The sequence below is a fragment of the Ornithorhynchus anatinus genome, chromosome X5, assembly GCF_004115215.2.
Source record: "Ornithorhynchus anatinus isolate Pmale09 chromosome X5, mOrnAna1.pri.v4, whole genome shotgun sequence".
Lineage (NCBI taxonomy): Eukaryota > Metazoa > Chordata > Mammalia > Monotremata > Ornithorhynchidae > Ornithorhynchus > Ornithorhynchus anatinus.
In genome coordinates, this window is record NC_041753.1 from 58877437 (window position 1) to 58898507 (window position 21071).

The 21071-nt window shown below is 44.0% G+C and overlaps 1 protein-coding gene across 1 annotated transcript in view; it reads left to right on the forward strand.

The window, feature by feature from the left end:
- Positions 1–21071, forward strand: part of GDA (guanine deaminase) — a 70221-nt gene that overhangs the window by 16527 nt on the left and 32623 nt on the right. Inside the window, exons 2-5 of the mRNA XM_029054954.2 lie at positions 5793–5881; positions 13739–13910; positions 16028–16115; positions 17839–17944. Of these exons, the coding sequence (XP_028910787.1) occupies positions 5793–5881; positions 13739–13910; positions 16028–16115; positions 17839–17944 (455 nt within the window). The remainder of the gene's footprint in view (positions 1–5792; positions 5882–13738; positions 13911–16027; positions 16116–17838; positions 17945–21071) is intronic.

Below are 21071 nucleotides of genomic sequence, written 5' to 3' on the forward strand. Positions count from 1 at the left end.
GGATTGTCCCAGGTCCTTTAAATGCAGGGTAAGGGGGCTGTGGGTAAGGAATGAAAGACGGGAGGTAAAAGAGAAAACAACTCCATGCACTGCAAACATCAAACTTGACAGCCCAAAAGGGATCAGCCTTTTTGTGTCCACAATATGGCTGGAACTATGGGTCGCTCATTGACTCCCCCCCCCCCCCCCCCCCCCACTCACACACACACTCTCTCTCTCTCACACACTCTCTCTCTCTCTCTCTCTCTCTCATAGTTGAATAATAATAATGGCATTTATTCAGAGCTTACTATGGGTCAAGCACTATTCCACGTTCTGGGATAGATGCAAGTTAATCAGGTTGGACACAGTCCCTGTCTCACATGGGGCCCACAGTCTAAGTAGGAGGGAGAACACGTTTTGAATCCCCATTTCACAGATGACGTAACTGAGACACAAAAGTTACGTGACGTGCCGAAGGTCACACAGCAAGCAACTGTCAGAGCTGGGATTAGAACCCAGATCCTCTAACTCCTGGGCACATGCTCTTTCCACTGGGCCATGCTGCTTCTCCATCACCATCAGTTGTGATGTATATGTGTGTGTATATATATCACCAGTGGTGGGCTCTGTGGAAGGGAGTGTTTGGCAAGGAAGATCTTTTTTTTTTTTTTTGTTTGGACTATCTCCTTGAGTGGGAAGAAGGAAGTTGGTGAGAAAATTTGGGCAAGAAAATCAAATGGAATTTAAGAATGTGTAAGTAATCTGGCTCATGCCAAGATAAATTTCCTTTTCCAACCTTCAAGCCTGCCAAAACGGAATCAGCAGGCAGGTTTTAAAGTCCCAGCCTTCACTTAAATCCAAGGATGATTGACTGTCAGGATTTCTTTGTGTGAAAGTTTTGGGGGGCAAAGTGTTAGTTTCCTGAAGAAGCAATTGTAACGATCCCCCTCTCAGTACTGATTGCTTGACCTGCTGAGTAGATGTCCACACAGGTGACAAGCTCAGTGGTTGTCCAATTTAAATCAGGCATGAATAGAGGAAAATCAATAAATCAGTGGTATTTGAGTGCTTACTGTGTGCACACTGTACTCAGCGCTTGAGTGAGTAGAACACAACAGAGTTGGTAAACACGTTCCCTACCCACAAGAAGCTTACAGACATTAACTCTCACAGACAGAGTGGGGGACTTTTGCACATCAAGCTTCAGTCTACACTGAAGGGCTACCAAGAATGGTATTGTCCACCCTTCCCTCTGGCTCCGACACCTGACCTCGACACAGAATCACACCTGGTTTTTTGAGCAGTTTTAGTGGTGTGACCTGTGAGCTATGCACAACCACAAGTGGTATGACACAGTCACACCTAACAAGGTCCAGGCAGACAGTATGCATCTGAGCAAGGCAGAAGATGTAAAGAGGTTAGATGACAGCAGGATAGCCAAGCGGCTGTTGTGTGGTGAGTTGAATTGGGGGAATGTAAACAAGGAGAGCAGAAGAAATATTTGAAAAGATAGTTTGAAGCATATACTCCCCATTTGGCAGAGCTATGGGCTGCTGAGAGACCACAGTGGCAGACACACTAGCCTGGCATGTGGCAATCTATTATAGAGCAGAGGCTCTGAGGAGATAGAGGTAGTCAGAAGAAGAGTTGAAAAGTACTCCAGACTCTGCAAATGGCAAATGCAACAGTTCAGCAAAGGATGATCTATCAAATTGATTGCACATAATTCTGTCCACATAAAATCTCATCATCACTAGCATCATCTTTGAAGACAAAGAACAGCTTTGTAATGTATATGCTTTGCCAGACTATACAAATACACACACTTGCCTATCACGTTAAACACGTAAATCTAATCCTAGTTAGAGCATTCAAACAGTGGTGTAGTAGACAGAAGTGCCTATAAAAGAAATTTATGTGTACTTCCAGAAATGGCTGTCCAGAAACATAGACATGAAAACAAAATATTTTAGGACATATCCTCCGATCGGCCAAAACCAGTCGAGGAATCACATGGTATTTTGAAGGACAGGTGCAAAGCAGCGTGGCATAGTGGATAGAGCAAGGGCCTGGGAGCCAGAAGGACCTGGGTTCCTCTATTTCTAGCTCGACCACTTGTTTGCTGTGTGACCTTGGGCGAGTCACTTCACTTCTCTGTGCCTCAGTTACCTCATCTGTAAAATGGGTATTAAGACTGTGAGCCCTAGGGTTGCAATCTTGCACAATCTCTTGTTAGGGGAAAAGCATGCTGTTCTGACATCATGCACGTGTGAACAAGCAATTTATTCCTGATTACCAGGCCTACCATGCCCAAAGAGCTTGGCATTGTCAGAATAAGTTTCCCTAATCCCCTAATAGAGTCCTAGCCAAATGGTATAGAGAGAACATAGGTTATGGCAATCAGTCAATCAGTCAGAGGTATTTACTGAACACTTACTGTGTGCTCAACACTGTGCTAGGCAAATGAGAGAGAACTATACAGTAGAGTTAGTGCACTCGTTCTCTTTCCACAAGGAGCTTATCAACCAGAGGGGTGACAGATATTAAAATCATTTGCAGATAGGGGAATGGGAGAATATAAGGATATGCATTTAAGTGCTGTGGGGCTGGAAGTAGGGTGAATAACAAGTCCTTAAGGGGTACCGATCCAAGTGCAGAGGTGACAGATTGGGTATAATTTCGCTTCTGAGAGATTAAAAGTATGAGACTCTCTACATGTAGAATTATGTTGATTACATTCCTCAAAGTCCTCCCGCTCCCCCAGGATGTAACCTTTTGAAATAAAGTTATTGGCCACTGGGTTTGCTGCAGTGTTTCAAAATGATCTATTTTCCAAATGTATTCCAGTTAGCCTATTATCATATTAACCTTTTGATCACTTCTTTTGTAGACTAGCTGTTGAGGGCTTTCCTTTATGGATTCTTGGTTTTAATGTGTTGGGAGGTTCCAGCACAAGCATTTGTATTGAACAAGGTGATATAAAGGTCTTAAAGATCTGGAATTGAGAGACCAATTTCCTATAGGTGAGTTTTAGTCATTGATATTGAGATACTGTTTAGCACTACTCATGTAATAATATATAATTGTGGTAGTTGTTAAGCACTCACTACACACTAATCATGGGTAGATTCAGTAGAAGCAGATCAGACACAGTCCTCTGTCCTGTATGGGGCTCACACTCTATAAGAGGGAGGGAGGATAGGTATTTCATCCCCAGTTTACTGATGAGGAAACTGAGAACCAGGAAAGTTAAGGACCAAAGTCCCATGGCAGGCGAGGGGCAGAGTCAGAATTAGAACCCAGGTCTCCTGCCTCTCAGTCCTGTGCTCTTTCCACTAGGCCATGCTGCTTCTCAATATCTTCAGTAGCCCTTTAGTAACCTGGAAGGTCATTTTATCCAAATAATTTGATTTTAAGTGATCCAGTTATTTTTCATTTTTGTTAGCAAGCTTTGGAAGTACTCCCTGATATTTATGCTCTTATCAGATTTTGTCTGTCTAGGGCTAATGTATGTAATGTCATGCTAGGATTTAGTTAGGGTAATACTTCGAGGTATGTCTCCCTTATTTTGTTCTGGAGCGGAGCTATTTCAGAATGATTTGAGGAGTGGTCTGCCTATTCCATAGCAACAAGCCTGTTCCCCAAATTTGCCATCTGCTGTTTTAAATCTATATCTCACAGAATTTTTGTTCGTTAGCTGACTGTCATTACTCATCCATTTTTGGCTCCAGAATCTCTGACATTTTCATTATTGCTCATCGTAAGTATCATTAGTTCCAAGCTGCTGAGCACTTGTAGGTGTTTGACAAACACCCGGATACTTTAATTGGCCAAACAAGATAAAACGCACCTGTGAGAGAAAATGGCCACTGCTTTCTGGGCTGGGGAGATGTTCTTGTTTTGGTTTTTCCGTCGACCAGAGAGAAGGGCCAGGTTCTTTTTTGGACATGGCAGGTATGCAAATTCATTGCTTTTCCAAATTTGGTAAGACTTTCTGCTTAGGAAAAAAAACACCCATGAAAAACAAGTTCAGTTTTTCAGAAGAATCCAAATAAAAACTCTGTGAAACCCCTCGAACTGCCATGTCATTTGAGAAATATCAGTCTCCATTCCTGAATGAAGCTGTAGCACCATTTTGTTCTCATGTTTTCTGTTGTCTGTGCATCAGCCCTCTCTGTCCCCCCACCCTTCCTCTCATCCCTCCCTCCTCTCCCTTTTCCCCTTCCTGTCTTCTCCCTTCCAATGAATCAACCAGTAATCCACTGGTATTTACTAGGCATTTACTGGGTGCAGAGCACTGTAGTATGTGCTTGGGAGAGTACAATACAATAGAGTTGGTGTACATGTTCCCTGCCCTCAAGGAGTTTACAGTCTAGAGGGGGAGACAGGCATTAAAATAAATTATGGTTACGTATGTAAGAGTGTAAGGGATAGAGCATGGGCTTTAGAGTCAGAAGGTTGTGGGTTCTAATTCCAGCTCTGGGCCTCAGTTACCTCACCTGTAAAATGGGGTTAGAGAATGTGAGCCCCATGTGGTATGGGGACTGCATCCAGCCCAATTTGTGTGTATCCACCCCAGAATTTAGTACAGTGCCTGGCACACAGTAAGCACTTAACAAATGACACAATTATTCCCTTCTAGACTGTAATGTCGGTGGGGGTAGAGATCGTCTCTGTTGCTGAACTGTACTTTCCAAGCGCTTAGTACAGTTCTCTGCACACAGTAAGCACTCAATAAATATGATTAAGTGAATGTAAGTGCTGTCCTTCCCATTGCCTTCAGTTTTTCTTCACTCTCTTATCCTTTCTTCTTCCTGTTTCTCTCCCCTTCTCTCTTTCTCTGTCCCATTTTGACCCCACCTCGGGCAATCAGATTTCTGGTCTTGAAAATCATATCCTATTTCTGTTTAGGAGAAACAGAGCTATTGGGAAGGTCAAGGAATGGGTGGGTTTGGGTTTTTATTTTGCAACACTAAAATACCAACTGTGGCTTTTTGGAGAATCATCTTGGAGGGAGGAGGCAGTCATGTGATGACCTCTTCCACTTATTTTGTTTATCTGCTCCATTCTAGTCAGTAAACCACTCCAAGTCACATGATCATTCCTCTTATCCCTGGAGTCCTTGAGCAATCAATGGTATCTGAGTGTTTACTGTGTGCAGAGCACTCTAATAAGCGCTTGGAAGAATACAGTAATTACACATAACCAGAGCTTGAGAAATGTAGTGCTAGGCTTGCCAGGTTTCTCATTGGTGACACACTTAAGTTCCTAGAAGTACCTTCCTGCAGCCGAAGAAGCTTTTATCTTCATTAAATACCAAATGAAATTAACTTCATTTCTCTTAATAATTGTAGGGCTCCTCCTTTTGTCTCTATTATCTGTCATATCTCAACATAATTATTGATAATGACCAATTACATATAATATGGCATTGAGCCCTTTCCTGTCTTCTGGAGGGGGAGAAAAGAGTCACAAAAATCCCAGGAACTTTTGCTCTTTGGACATTTCTGGGTAGGAGGAGAATTCATTGTTGTTTCCTGCCTCTGGCCTAGAACTCCCCCTTCATATCCAAAGCCTTATTAAAAACACATCTCCAAGAGGAGGTCCCCAATTAAGCCCTCATTTCCTCTTCTCCCACTCCCTTCTGCATTGCCCTTGCACTTAGATTTGCACCCTTTATTCACCCCACCCTCAGCCCCACCAGCGCTTATATACATATCTGTAACTTATATTAATTTCTGTTAATAGATAGCCAATTATCAAGCCTGTAACTTCTCTGTGTGATTTCCTTTTTCTTTTCTTTTTACAAGATTGTGTTTTTCGAACAAGCTTCTCAACAAGAAAAATTGGCCAAAGAATGGGGCTTCAAATCATCAGAAATAAGAGAACTCAGCATCCAGTAAGTACTTGTTTCTCTAGCAGTGAAACTCATCAACAACAAAGTCTGGACCAGGAAAAAAAAAAAGCCTTTTCTGGAAAGGAGACCTGTTCACTTGAGGGTAGGCTTTCCACTTTTGCTCCCTCCTTCCAGGAACCTCTCACTCCCAACTGTTAAGTTTAAGATCCTGTGGGGCATGACTTGGACACCTTAGGGCTTGGATTTTCCTGCTCTTTCCTCCTTCCAGATGTAGTTGAGAAAAACATGGAGGCAGGTGGGCATGTGGAAGGGTTTCACGCCACGGGGGCAAAATCACTTGTTTGTGAATTCAAATATCAAATGTTCAAATTCCAATGTAAATATCTTCTTTTTTGAATCTGACTACAAAATCCTAACCCAGCCATCCCATTCCTGCAGGATTTCTGAACTCATCCCAAAAGAGGGGGCTTGGGAGAGAAGTCTTTGCCTCCACCTTCCTTCTCTCCCCTAACCCAGTCCAGGCCCCTGACTTTGTAGTGGCAGAAGGTTGTGGGGCAGGGCTAGGGGGATTGGCAGAAGACCTGAGGTGATGAGATCTGGATCCAGGGTTTGGAGTTGCTGGGGGATGGAGTTGCTTGGGGCTGGCGGGGGGGTGGCGGGAGTGGTGAGTTTGAGATTCTGAAAGCTGGTAGTGTTGATGGAGGAAGAAGCCTTGGAGAAGGGAGGAACTCAAAGTTTCCATCGTGCTTCTTGCAATCCAAAGTTTTTGCAGGGGGTGGGTGGCATGGCACAGTGGCGGTGGGGCCAACTGCTGCTGTCAGGGGAGAGGACATCCTTGAGGGTAGGGGGTACATTAAGGAGTGGAAAGCAGAGGACTATCTTGGCTACCTTGGAGGGGGAGAAAGGTTGGGACATGGAGCTATACCTTTATTTACTAGAAAGGTTTTGAAGCCAATTGCAGAGTTTCCTCAGGCAGTAGGAGTCAGTCCTACGATGGTTAGAGTGGTGGAGGCATGGCAGACAACAGAAATGAAAAAGGTATTCACTTTCTGGTTCCATCTTGCCCTTTCTGACTCCTTAACTTCTAGCAGGCAGAAGCTGTGGCCAGCAGGAAAGCTTCTTCTCTGAAGTCTTGTTGAAAGTTGAAGTATGAAGTATAGAGAGGAAGTACAGTAATTTCCTAAGAAATGGCCCCTCTAGAGATGTGAAAGAGTTAATGCAGTTATCAGAGTGTCTGCCAAGCAGGAACTGGTTTAGGCACTGGGAGAATCTGGTTAGATGAATCATAAACAACTTTGCAAGTAAAAGGGATTTTATATTCAATGTTGGGCCCATTGACTAGGGCTGCAGAGTCAGGGTTGGTGGCGAGGGGTGGGTAGGAAGGAAAGTGTGAAGAAGAGGGATGAAGGGAAGAGAAAGAATAATAATAATTATGGTATTTATTAAGCGTTTACTATGTGCCAAGCAGTGTTTTAAGCACTGGGGTAGATACAAGGTAATCAGGTTGGACACAGTCCCTGTCCCGCATGGTAAGCACACTCTTAATCCCCATTTTACAGATGGGGTAACTGAGGTACAGAGAAGTGAAATGACTTGCCCAAGGTCACACAGCAGACAAGTCCATGACCGGCAGTAGGCACAAAAACACCTAGGTAACCCCCTAAATAGTTATGGTGTGGTATTTATTAAGCTCTTTCTGTGTGCCAAGCACTGTGGTAACCGCTGGGCTAGGAACAACATAATATGATCAGATACAGTACTTAATTTACACAAGGGCTCACAGTCTGAGATTGGGAACTGGTATTTTATCCCCATTTTACAGATGAGGAAACAGGTCCAGAGAGGTTAAGTGACTTGCCCAAGGTCACAGCAGGCCAGTGGCAGGACTAGGCCTAAAAACTCAGGTCTTCTGACTTCCAGTCCCAAGTATTTTCCACTACACCACACTGCCTCCCTAAGACCACCAGCCTATAGAAACAGTTTCTCTCTCCTCAGTCCAGGATTCCAAACAACTTGACATCTGGGTAAGTGTTCTCTGACAAATTCAGCTACATCAGAATTTGTCCTTTCTGCAAAACCAATTATTTTTATTTTATTGAGATCAGGAAAAAACTCAGGTAATCAGTTGCTTTAAAGCACAATGTTCTTAAAGTCTGTATAAATTATGCATTTGTTTCTTCTCCTGGAAATTCTTTAATAAAAGAAATAAGTTTACAGTTAGTATTACATTTCCCCTTTAAAGTTTTATGAATTTCTCACTACTGTACTTTCCCTTCCAAACCATAGGAAACATTAATCGTTTTTTTCCTCTCAAGCGCTACTTCAGTGCTCAGAAAATAAATGTTATTTTATTCAAGGTTAGGAGGGACATCTAGTTGCAAAAAAACTGACAACAGAGCAGGGTAGTGGTTGATAAAAGGGGCAAGGATCACCCTCACCTCCTTTACAGTATCTTTTCAAAAGCCATAAAAACCGGCATACACTCATATCAGCTTAATCTACAGAAGGCAACTTGGCAGCTAAAAGGAACTTTGAATATTACACTTTGGTCGAATTTTCATGAATTTTTGTGTTTGCAGGAAAACGCTCAAATGGGAGGCTTATACTTGTGCTTCCTTAGTCTACAGGAGAGCAGTAAAACGGTTGTGGTGAGGAGGTAGTGAAAGAAGCAATGAAAAGTGAAAGCTTAGGATCTGAAAATTGAGATTCCTGGAACATTCTGGCAGACGGATAGGGTTTTTTTTTTTTTTTTGGCACCAATTTGAGGGTAGCTTTTAATGTATATTATACCGACAGGTGGAAGTAGAAGGAACCTTGAAACAGTGCATTAAGGAAAGTGGGGAGGTAACAACAAAGTGCAGATTTTATGGAATTTTAAGCACCCTGAAGAAAAAAACTTATGCAAATACAAAATCAGTAGAATTTCGACAGCACAGTGGGCACCCTTGACCCTCTTCAGTCAGACCCATTGTGTAAGTGTGGAGTAGATGATCTGGCAATAGAATAAATGGTGGTATTTGTTAAGCGCTTACTATGTGCAGAGCACTGTTCGAAGCGCTGGGGGTACAAGGTGATCAGGTTGTCCCACGTGGGGCTCACACTTTTAATCCCCATTTTACAGATGAGGGAACTGAGGCACAGAGAAGTGAAGTGACTTGCCCACAGTCACACAGCTGGCAAGTGGCAGAGGGGGGATTCGAACTCATGACCTCTGACTCCCAAGCCCGGGCTCTTTCCACTGAGCCACGTGTGAAATATCCCTAAGTCTTGTACAAATTTCAGCCTATATAAATATAACTTGAAAAAAACAGTATTTTTAGATGTTTAGTCCAAATACCTCAGCCTTTCAAATCATTTCCAAAAATCATTAACCTCTCAACAATTCTACTGGGTCCACCAATTTCCCACACTGACAAAATGCCAAGCCCTCTCCTCCCTTTTGCTCCCCACATTGTTAAGCTGAGAACATAAGGAGTGCCAGCCCAGTATTCTATCTTGGGACAATGGCAGCCAAGTATGATTGCCGTCCTTGATATCCAGTCATAGGCTTAGGGATGTGCTATCAAACATCCCCATTTTTTTCCCATCATTTTAATACCTCTCATTCATGAATTTATCCTCTTGAACCTATTGATGGAGAGCAGAGTTAGCCTAGTGGAAAGAGCACGGGCCTGGGCGTCAGAGGACCTGGGTTTTCATCCTGCCTTCACCACTTTTTTGCTTTGTGACCTTGGGGAAATCACTTGACTTCTCTGGGCCTCAGTTTCCTCATCTGTAAAACGTGTATTCAAGATCTGTCCTTCCTCTTATTTAGACTGTGAGCCCCATGTGGAACAGGGACTGTTTGACCTGATTAACTTGTTTCCCTCCCAGCCCTTAGAACAGTGCTTGACACATAGTAAGTGCTTAACAAATAGTATTATTATTATTATTGTTGTGTTTTCTGCCGACACAACTTCTTGGGATAGTGAACGCTGTATATTTATTGACTGAAAAAGATTTTCCCTTTTGTTTTGAATCTGCCACCTTCAAGCCTTTTACCACTAATACAAGTGGTATTTATTAAGCACGTGCTGTGTATCAAACCCTGTTCCAAGTGCTGGAATAGATAGAAGATGATCAGATTATACAGTCTCTGTCCCACACATATTTCTTGATTTTTGTAAACTTGACCTGTGCCTCCTCTCGGCCTTTGTCTTTCCAGATGGAAAATTCTAAACTTCCCCATTCATATCCTCAGACGGAAGCTGCTCCACCCTCGTGTTGATTTTGGTTTCCCTTTTCTGTACCTTCTCCAGCTTTATGTCCTTCATACAAGGCTGTGACCAGAATTTACTGCAGTGTTCCAGGTGCCAGCATATCGCCCAAGTCCTAAGACTTGGTTGCGTATACTATATCAATTTGAAATATCTTGTCTTAACAATTTCATCCAGTACCACTGATTTGTCTATGAAAAATGATTTGGGTTTATAAGCTCCCTAAGGTCTTCAATAAAGACAGAACTAAAGAATTCCTTGACCCTCTCGGCTATCTCCTTTTCGTCCCTAAGTACACCTTTTTCACTGCAGTTAACAAGTGCCCCCACTGTTTCCCTAGCTGGCTTCCTTTTTTCATCTGTTTGAAGAGACTTTTGCTGTTAGCTTTTGTGCCCCTTGCAGAATGCTTTTGAGACTCCTTTCCTGTTTGACTCTAAGGACTTTCTGGTTGTCATTTAGGTGAACTTGCCATTTTAAAAAAGATTAATCAATCAGTCGTTCATTCACTCATTCAATTCTATTTAGTGCTTAATGTGTGCAGAGCACTGTACTAAGCGCTTGGGAAAGTGCAACACAACAATAAAGAGTGACAATCCCTGCCCACAACAAGCTCATTTATTGAGTGCTTACTGTGTGCAGAGGACTGTACTAAGTGCTTGGGAGAGTACACTATAGCAGAATTGATAGACATATTCCCTGCCCACAATGAAAAAGATGACTTTCTCTACATGGTAACGTTTCTTACTCTACCCAGGCAAGGGTCATACTGTGGCTATTGGGGTGTATGGCATGATTTGTGGCTCAGCTATGACTTTTAGTAGATTACTTGAAATATTTGAGTCACTGAGACCAAAATGAATTTGAGGGATCTGAATTTTTTAGATAATGTGCTAGTGTAGACCCAGTCTCTGATTTCCTCCACATACACAGGTTTCCATGAAAAACAAAAAGAAAATACGAAGAGAGGCATATTGTATGAATTTTCTCATTAGACCATCTTCTTCCCCACCTAGAAGAAGCAGAGTCTATCAGTTGTGCAAGCAAGTAAATAATTTTTACCATTCATTTTTTTTCATTAGGAGGGTTACTTTACAACCTCCTAGCTGTTACCTAACAGAACTACCCTTCATCATCATCATCAGTGGTATTTGAGTGCTTACTATGTGCAGGGAGACATGTTGGGAGGTGGGAGACATGTTCCCTGCCTACAATGAGCTTACAGTCTAGGGGGGGAGACAGATATTATAAACAATTTTAATATCTAATTTATAGATATGTACATAACTTTTCTGAGGCTGAGGGTGGGGTGAAAATCAAATGCCCAAAGGTCATAGATCCAAGTGCATACACAACACAGAAAGGAGAGGGAGCTACGGAAAAGAGGGCTTAATTGGGGAAGAACTCTTGGAGGAGATGTGACTTTAATAAGGTTTTGAATGTGGGAGAGTGGTGGTCTGGTATATAGGGAGAGGGAAAGAATCCTGGGCCAGAGGGAGGACGTGAGAAACAGGTTGGCAGCGAGATAGACAAAATCAGAGTACAGTGAGTAAGCTGGTGCTAGAAGAGCCAAGTATGGCGGGCTGGGCTGTCATAGTGAGGCAAGGTAGGAGGGGGTGAGGTGATTGAGTGCTTTGTAGCTGATGATAAGGAGAGTTACCACTGGAGGTTCTTGAGGAGTAGGGAGACATGGGCTGAACTTTTTTTTTTTTTTTTAAGAAAAATCCATGCAGCAGAGCAAAGTGTGGGCTGGAGTGGGGAGAGACAGGAGGCAGGAAGGTCATTGAGGAAGCAGATGTAGTAGTCAAGGTAGGATAGGGTAAGTGCTCAGATCAGCGTGGTAGTTTAAATGGAGAGGAAAAGGACAATTTTAGCAATGTTGTGAAGGTAGAACCAACAGGATTTGGTGTCAGATTGAACATGTAAGTCAATATGTACAGAAATGCATAATGTAGAGAAGCAGCATGACCTAGTGAAAAGAACACAGGACTAGAAGTCATGAGACTTACGTTCTCATCCCAGGTCCATCACTTTCCTGCTGTGTGACCTTGGGCAGTCACTTGACTTCTCTGTGCTTCAGTTTCCTCACATGTAAAATAGGGATTAAATACCTCAATCATATTTATTGAGAACTGTGTGTAGAGTACTGTACTAAGCGCGTGAGAGAGTATACTATAGCACAGTTGGTAGACATGTTCCCTACCCACAAGGATCTTACAGTCTAGAGCTTGTCTGACTTCTTCCTGCTTGGATTGTGAGCCTCATGTGGGACAGAGACAAATACCACTATTATTATTATTAGTGCATTGTTTGGTTTGGTGCACAAGTGCTGAGGTGGTAGTTGGAGGATACAACCTCAGTTGAAGGAAAAAATAATTGGGGGGTGAATTTGGGATAAGGTCACTTTTAGACCTATTAAGCTGAATTAGTGGCATGTCCATGCAGATGAGCTCCGCATAGCCTGCTCCTCACTTCCTCAACTTCCTTCTACCCCTCACCCCCATCCACTCTCTCATCCTTCCCTGCTGTCTCTCACGAGGAGGTCTGCCTGCCTGCTTTCAAAATCGACCCCCACTATTTGTGCCTCATCCCTCTCACCTTCTAGAAACACTTGTGTCTACTGTCCTTCCCTTCCTGACTGCCGTCTTCAACTGTTTACTCTCTGATGGCTCCTTCCCTTCTGGCTTCAAACATGCCTAAGGCTCCCATGCACTAGAAAAAACTTACTTTGGATCCTACTGCACCTTCCAGCTATTGCCCCATCTCCCTGTTCCTATTTCTGTTCAATCCCCTCGAAAGAGTTGTATACACCCACTGACTCCATGGAGAGTGCCCTCTCCAAGGTCACCAGTGATCTCCGCCTTGCCAAATCTAATGGCCTCTACTCCATCCTAATCTTCCTTGTCCTCTAAGATGCCTTTGTCACTGTGGACCGCCCCCTTCTCCTTGGTTTTATCAACATAGTTCTCTCCCAGTTCTCATTTTACCTCACTCCTCCTCAGGATCTTTGGCTGGCTCCTCTTCCGCCTCTCACTCCATAATTGGTGTGAGATGGGGGAGGGGCGGTCCCTCATTGCTCAGTTCTGAAAAGAAGAACATGTGTGTGTAGGAGGAGTGGTGAAGGATATTCTTGCCCCCTGCTCCCACAGAAAGACTCACTGGCCATTCCAGTTTGAGTTCACCCAAGCCACTTAACCTCAGCAGAAATGCAGAATGGAATTCTCTAAGAAAGCAGCATTCTCAAAGGTTTTCTGCTTTCTCTTAATTTATACCTGGTTACTCAAAAGGCCAAGTGTCTTAAATGAAAGGAACCCAGGGTGTTTTTTTGTTGGGTTTTTTTTCCAACTTGAAGTCCATTGTGAATAGTTGTGGACGATGAATTCATTCAGTGCCTTTTTTTTCCATAATTTGGTATTCTTTGATTGTATGTGAGGCCTGAATTGGACAAGTGAATAAACCATTTGTAATTATCTATCCATCTTCTGAGGAAAATCCATTGCTCTTCAATTGAATCAAGCAAGTGTGCTGCCAGAAGTCAATAAAGCACTGTTTAAAAAACTTGTGCCTTAAAGGTATGAACAAGTACAGTAGCAAAGATAAAGGGAAATGACCAAATTACTTGCTTTTCTCTCATTTTATTTTCCAGTGAATTCTTCATGCCAGGACTGGTGGATACCCACATTCATGCACCTCAATATGCTTTTGCTGGATGTAACGTAGATCTGCCCCTCCTGGAATGGTTAAACAAGTACACATTTCCAACTGAATTGAAGTTCAGAAAAATTGAATTTGCTGAAGAGGTGTACACCAGGGTTGTAGTAAGTACCACCCGCATAAGCTATTTGTGGTCCTGAATGGGAACCACGGTGAACACAGCAAACCTACAGAAAGGAGATAGGTCAGCCTAGCATGCAGTAATCAGAAATGGGGTAACTGCCTTGGAGCAGAAAGCTTCGGGAAGATCCTGACAAATGCAACAGAGTAGCAACGAGCACATGACGCAGGAGGGATTATTAGTCAACAGTCAGTCTTATCCGCTACACCGGCACACACGGATATAAGATCTTACCATCACTAGTATCTCTTTTGAACCTGAAGGACAGCTATGTTTGGGTGTATATAGGTCGCCCGTAATCATAGCTCGTAATCACATGCCAGGTATCCCATCTACTCCCTCCTCTTGGCTTTTTAGGAGCCCTGTGGTGCAAGACCAAAGGAAACCTTAGGAAAGATGATAGTCACATTTGGTTACTGTCATCCATTTTAAGAACGATGCTGGAGCTGTCTCTTCCTGAGAGGATTGCCTAAGAGGAAGGACAGAGGAATGGAGGCTCAGGATGGAGAAGGAGAGAGGCTGGGGTATTTTCAGCAGTTGCTGAACAACGTGCAAACACTTCAGGGCCTGCAAATACCATGTCACATTTGCCAGCAATAAGGAACCCTGAAATGACCTGAGACTTAAAGCGGTCTTAGGGGAATCATTCCAGACTGCAGGCATCCCAGGGCAATCCGTGTCAGGTCAGGGTGGCTCCCAATTTGGGGAACCCCACAGAGTGACTCTGGGTTCAGAGTTCCTCCTCCTCCCCACCTTCCCAGGCTTCCAGAGGGCTCTAGGGGTGGGCCAGGAATTCTGGCTAGTTCTCCAAGCCCATCAGGATCCTGGGGGGGAGGTGATCTGGAACTGATTGCAGGCCCCCAAGGGCTTTTGGAAACCCACACTGCCCAGCCCCTCACCTATGCCTCCTCTCCTGCCTCCCCCCTCCCATTTGACTGCAACCCCAATATGGCACTGGAAGATGGGGTACCTTGACGACATCCATGACTTAACATTGACCAAGCTTGCCGTGCCCTTTATGTGGCCCCGACCGGGGTCTAAGCTCTAGTAGCACAGTCTACATGGTGCTAGCTAAGCTGTGTATCGACTGAAAGCGGTGGGAGGTGTGTTCCCTCCCACAGTCACCCTCTCATCTTTTCTCTACAGTTACCCACCCCTATTGCCGTGCGGTCACGGGCCTCAGAGCCAGGTCACAGTTGCCAGGTGGTGGGTGGTAGGAGGCATACCTGAGGTTGGTAGCTTGGGAGAAAAGGAGTCAAGTAGGTGAATGTTCAAATTGCCATTCTTGTGTCCCCCTTCCTCTTCCTGGTGCCCTATCCTCTGCCACTCAGCTGGAAAGTGATGGTGCAGAGGTAAGTATCATGCCAAGCACCCAAACTCCCTGGCCCCGATACTAGCCCATTTACGAAGCACCTCTTTTTCCAGGCTAGGGCAGGCAACCACTTTGCCGCTCACTTCCTCTGTTCTCTGGTCTAGAAATTCTCAGGGTTCTTCTGCAGTGGTCCCATATTTTGACTGCACCATTGAAACTTTGAATTGCATTGGTTCAGTTGTGGCAGCAGCTGAATTAGGCAAATGCCCTGGAACGTCCAGGGTTCATCCACTCTGCCCGGTCTCAGCCTTGGAGAAGAGGCAGAGCAAAGTTTCAGGAGTTTATTCTCTATTGCACTCCCCCAAGATTTTAATATGGTGCTCTGCCCAAGGTAGGCGCTCAATAAATTCCACTAATGGATTGTTTAAGGTTTCAACTTTATTCACATGCCTCTGAGTATAATTCTTTCTATTTTATCAGAATTCTTGCCCATGTAGGAAACAGAAACTATTAGGATGATTTTTCATGAACAGAAATCCTCAGCTAGGTGAGATTGAGAAATCACATGGAGGCATCAGTAATTTGCATTTCTCTTTCCACAATCCTCACTTAGTTGACTCTGCTGAAGGGACCTATTTTTTTCCCCCTATCAAAATCCATCCCGCATGAAGGTAAAAGAAATGTTTTTGTCTTATTTAAAAAAAAAAAAGTGAATTGTGTTTCCCTGTCATTTGAGTCACATAGCTACATTTGGTGGGAGTAAGCCTCGTTTCACTACTTATTTTTAGAGGAGAACCCTAAAGAATGGTACGACGACAGCTTGTTACTTCGGGACGATTCACACCGACTCATCCTTGCTCCTGGCTGAAATTACAGGTAAGAAGATAAATGAATCATTTCCAAGAATATAATGCCACAAAGGGTGGTGCCATGCTGAGAAGCCAACAGGGAGAGTATCCTGGATATTACCCGAATTTCCAATTGTTACATTTTGACCAGTGATTTAAATCAGCGTTTTGGTTTTCTAAAGACATCTCAGTACTTTTTGTAATCAATAAGTTGTATTTATTGAGCGCTTGCTGCGTGCAGAGAACTGTACATAGCGCTTGGGAGTGTACAGTGTAACAGAGTCGGTAATAATGTGGTATTTGTTAAGCGCTTACTGTGTGTAAAGCACTGTTGTAAGCGCTGGGGGAATACAAGGTGATCAGGTTGTCCTACATGGGGTTCACAGTTTTAATCCCCATTTTACAGATGAGGGAACTGAGGCACAGAGAAGTTAAGTGACTTGCCCAAAGTTACTCAGCTGGCAAGCGGAGCCGGGATTAGAACCCATGACCTCTGACTCCCAAGCCCGGGCTCTTTCCATTGAGCCACGCTGCTTCTCTTGTGTCTTCGCTCTTCTCTCTTCTATTGTGTCGGTAGACACAGTACCTGCCCACAGTGAGCTGAAACAGTTTTAGTGGTTGTGACTTTTGAGAAATTCTGGTGACATCCAAAGGGAAGACTTGACATCTGCAGATAGAACTTGCTGCTATATCTTTCGATCCCAGCCAGGTTGATTTGTAAGGGGCCCCTGGGGAATTAGAGTATCTCTAATACTAGTTAATTGGTTGGAGGATATTGCAAGCGGTGTCATCAATGAAAAGATCATGGGTCTGGGAGTCAGGGCACCTGGCTTCTAATCCCGGCTCCACCATTTGCCTGCTGTGTCACCTTAGGCAAGTCACTTAATGTCTCTGTGCTTCAGTTTCCTCATCTGTAAAATGAGGATTAAATACTTGTTCCCCCTCCCTCATAGACTGTGAGCCCTGTGTGGTATAGGGACTGTCCAACCCCGTTATCATGTATCTGCCCCAGCATTTAATACAGTGCTTGGTACCTAATAAGCACTTAAATGCTATTATTATTATTAGTCTAGATTTGGCCCAGGAACTGTTAAAATAGAAGCCCAATTGCAGGGCTAGGCCATGTGTAGAGTGGAGGTGGGAATAGCCATGGACTAAATGTTCGGGGAAATAACTTTATGCTTATTTACATTTATAAATAAATTGTAGAGTACAGTGCCCTTCTAGGTAGTATTTTAATGGGTGCTGATTGTCCCCAAAGGCCTAAGAATTGTTTTCAATCATCCTAATAGAGGGGTTAGAGGAGAGAAGGGGGAGAATTGAAGGCAGGGAAAAACTGTGTTGATTCATATTTGTGAACTGTTAGTATAATAACTAATTTTTATAGTAAAATAGGGCTTTTTGTGTTTGAGAATGAAAAGAACATACACTAAATCCTATAATGAAAATGGTAGTTTTTACAAAAAAAACCCAAAAACCAAGAAAAACTGTGTCTTACTCAAAGCCCCCAAACATTCATTCATTCAATCATACTTATTGAGCACTTACTGTGTGCAGAGCACTGTACTGAGCACTTATAAAGTATGGCTATTTGTCTATGGGTTTTTTTAAATTTTTATCAGAGGGTTGTTCCTTTGGCCCGTTTCAGGGCTCAGTCATCCAGTTGGGCTGAAGGGTCCTGATGAATGTGATCAAACCATGGGTTTGGGAAAAGATGGGGTCAACTGTTTTATTTCTTTGGTGTCTTTCAGATAAATTTGGTCAGCGAGCATTTGTGGGCAAAGTGTGCATGGATATGAACCCAAGTGTTCCAGAATACAAGGAAACCACTACTGACTCTGTCAAGGAAACAGAGAGGTAAAATGGTGATACCCTTCTCCCGTTGAGAGTGGGTGGCTCTACTGTAAAGATGCAGATAGAACTACTGAAAGTGCAAGTTAGAGAGTGAAAAAGGCCCCTTTATGCAAGAGGGACTTAGATGGAATGTTTTCAAATAAATGTGTGGTGATTGTGTCGTGCAAAAAAATGAGAAAGTGTGAACAATTGTAGGTGGGTTAACGTGGCCTAGTCCCAGCTCTGTGAAATGTTGGGGAAAATCTCTGGGAGTCCATTGCTCTCCTCTCCTAGGAAGGGAGTAGTGTCTTGGAAGTGGGAACCAAGATCCCCAGAACCCATTTATCCAAGAAGAGGAAGGGTGCAGTACTCTGGGTCCTGTACGTTCGCCCCAGAGGCCCTTGGGGCCATGGCCCAGTGTTGAATGAGGTGACAGTAGGGCAAAGCCAAGGGCCACCCAACTCCATTTTGCTCTTCGGGATAAGGAAGAGAGGCAGGTCTTACCTAGCTAAGCACACTGAAAACTTGCATAGTCATTCCCCACTTCTGCTGCACCCTCCTTGCCAGCATGCAGCTTGGACTCAGCTGTCCTAGTTTTGAGAAGTTGACTTTATCCCATGCTTCAGATTTCCTGCCTATAAAATGGAGGGTAGAAAAAATCTCCTCCTCCTTTCCAGCCTCAAAGATAAATCAGTCATATTTATGAGCACTTATCGTGTGCAGAACACTGTACCAAGTGCTTAGGAAAGTTGAGTGTAACAGAGCTGATAGAAGATGGTGTGCAGGTGATAGTCTGCGCTCCTTAACACAGAATGTAATATTGATGGAATTTAAGCATTTACTACATGTTAAGTACTGTTCCAAGTGCTAGGATAGATACAAGTTTATTAGGTTGGACACAGTCCCTGTCCCACATGGGACTCAGTCTTAATCCCCATTTTTCAGATGAGGTAACTGAGGCACAGACAAGTGAAGTGACTTGCCCAAGGTCACACAGCAGGCAAGTGGCAGAACTGAGATTAGAACCCAGTTCCTTCTGATTCCCAGGCCCGTGCTCTATCCACTAGGCCATGCTGCTTCTTTAATAAAATTTTAAGCATCTTCTTTATGATGGATAGTGCATTTTAAAAGGCCCTGGAATGTATGTACAGGGAGCACTATTATTTTTTTATATCGGTCACTGGCATCTGAAGGGGTCACAGAGGTGGGGGAAATGGGTCTATGTTTCAGCTGCCACATGGAAGAAGAGGACCTCTTTCACGGCTTGTGGATTCCACAGCATTTCTACCACTCCCTCAGCCTGTGCTGTCGGGCTCCATTCAGCCCACTTGCCCCAAAGCCTATGTTCTCCCTAGTACCCTAATACCCAAACAGAGGGGTAATTTGTAGGGAAAGTGGCGTGGGTCAGGGGGGCCAGCAAGGTTTGGAGATGGCAGTCCTGAGGCTGGCAAAACCCTTAAGTGCTGAAAAAAAGCAGCAATCCATGACCCCAGTGGTGAAGATGGGACTAGAAGCCAGGGCTCTTGACACTCAAGACCACAGTCTTTCTGTTAGACTAGGATGCCTCCTTGTCGAGGCAGAGTTTTGGCAGTTTGACTCGGGAAATTTGTCAGGTTGTTGAACGTCTGATGATCTTGCATTTTTTTAGTGATCCAAGGACATTTCAAGAATCACAGAGTAACCACCAAACCACTTGAAAATCCATTAGATGTTCTGATCTTTCTCAACATTTCTGAAATGCCCGTCACTGTAGTTACTTGGTGTTTTGGCAAAAGTGTCATTTTATCCCCCACCGTACGAGAAAACAACTTCCTCTGCTATTTCTGGCCCCTGGGCGGACAAGCCAACCAGAATCTTTATGATTTGCTCCAAAGATGATGATGATGAAGATGATGATGGTATTTGTTAAACACGTACTATGTGCCAAGCACTGTTCTAAGCACTGGGGTAGATACAAGGTAATCAGCTTGTCCCACATGGGGCTCACAGTCTTAATCCCCATTTTACAGATGAGGTACCTGAGGCACAGAGAAGTGAAGTGACTTGCCCCAGGTCACACAGCAGACAAGTGAGGGAGCCGGGATTAGAACCCATGACCTTCTGACTCTTAGGCCCATGCTCTATCCACTGCGCCATGTGGCTTCTCACTAATACTGAAATTATGCTCTTCTCCCATTTTCAATTATTTAGGAATTAATTAATAGGAAGTCATCCTCCTTTTGATTATGTCTTTCGTATCTCTCTGGGGTCCCTCCCTCCGGAGCAGACCCCTGTGGCTGGGCCAGGAGGAATGGGGTCTCTAGAACACGGTTCCCCACTTCAGAGGACTTAGGCCTGCGGCATTGCCAGAGTTGATAGGGGAGCGGACTGAGCGGGTGGCGGGCACCAGGCTGCTGTCAGATTGCATCGTGTAACTGGCAGATGCCAATCGTAGGGGACGCAGAACCATGTTGGGTCATAATTCAGCCCCTTCTAATATTCTAATAGGGATTGGTGAATTTGATAGGACACCCAGACATATTGGTCATCCAATCGTATGCCTCTTATGCAAATTGGACACATGTACAACCTCCCCTTCCCCCCTCCCCCCCCCCCACCTTCTTGGATGGACTCTCCAGGAGATTTTTGAGGTGATGCGTCCGACTGACTGTCTTAGGACTGAGAAGCAGTGTGGCGTAATGGAAAGAACACGAGCCTGGGAGCCAGAGGACCTGGATTCTAATCCTGACTCTGCCACTTGCCCATTGTGTGACCTTGGGCAAGTCACTTGATCTCTCTGTGCTTCATTTCGCTCATCTACAAAATGGGGATTGAATGTCTGTTCTCCCTCCTACTTAGATTGTTGAGCCCTAAATGGTATAGAGACTGTGTCCAATCTGATTTTCTCCCATCTATCCCAGTGCTTAGTACAATGCTTGTCACATAGTAAGCGCTTAACAAATATCATTATTATCAGGACATAAAAGCCCCAGCATTATTGTTATAGTATTGTTATAGTGAAGGGCCAGTGCTGAAACGATAGAGTTCCAGGACAAGACAGATTCCCAGTCCCGGGGTTTTTTGCTGAGAGAGTCCTTTCTCCAGCCTCACTTAGTTAACCTTAGGTAAATCAGCTATGAAATGCCAGAGGAGGTATCTTAACTGTCACTGT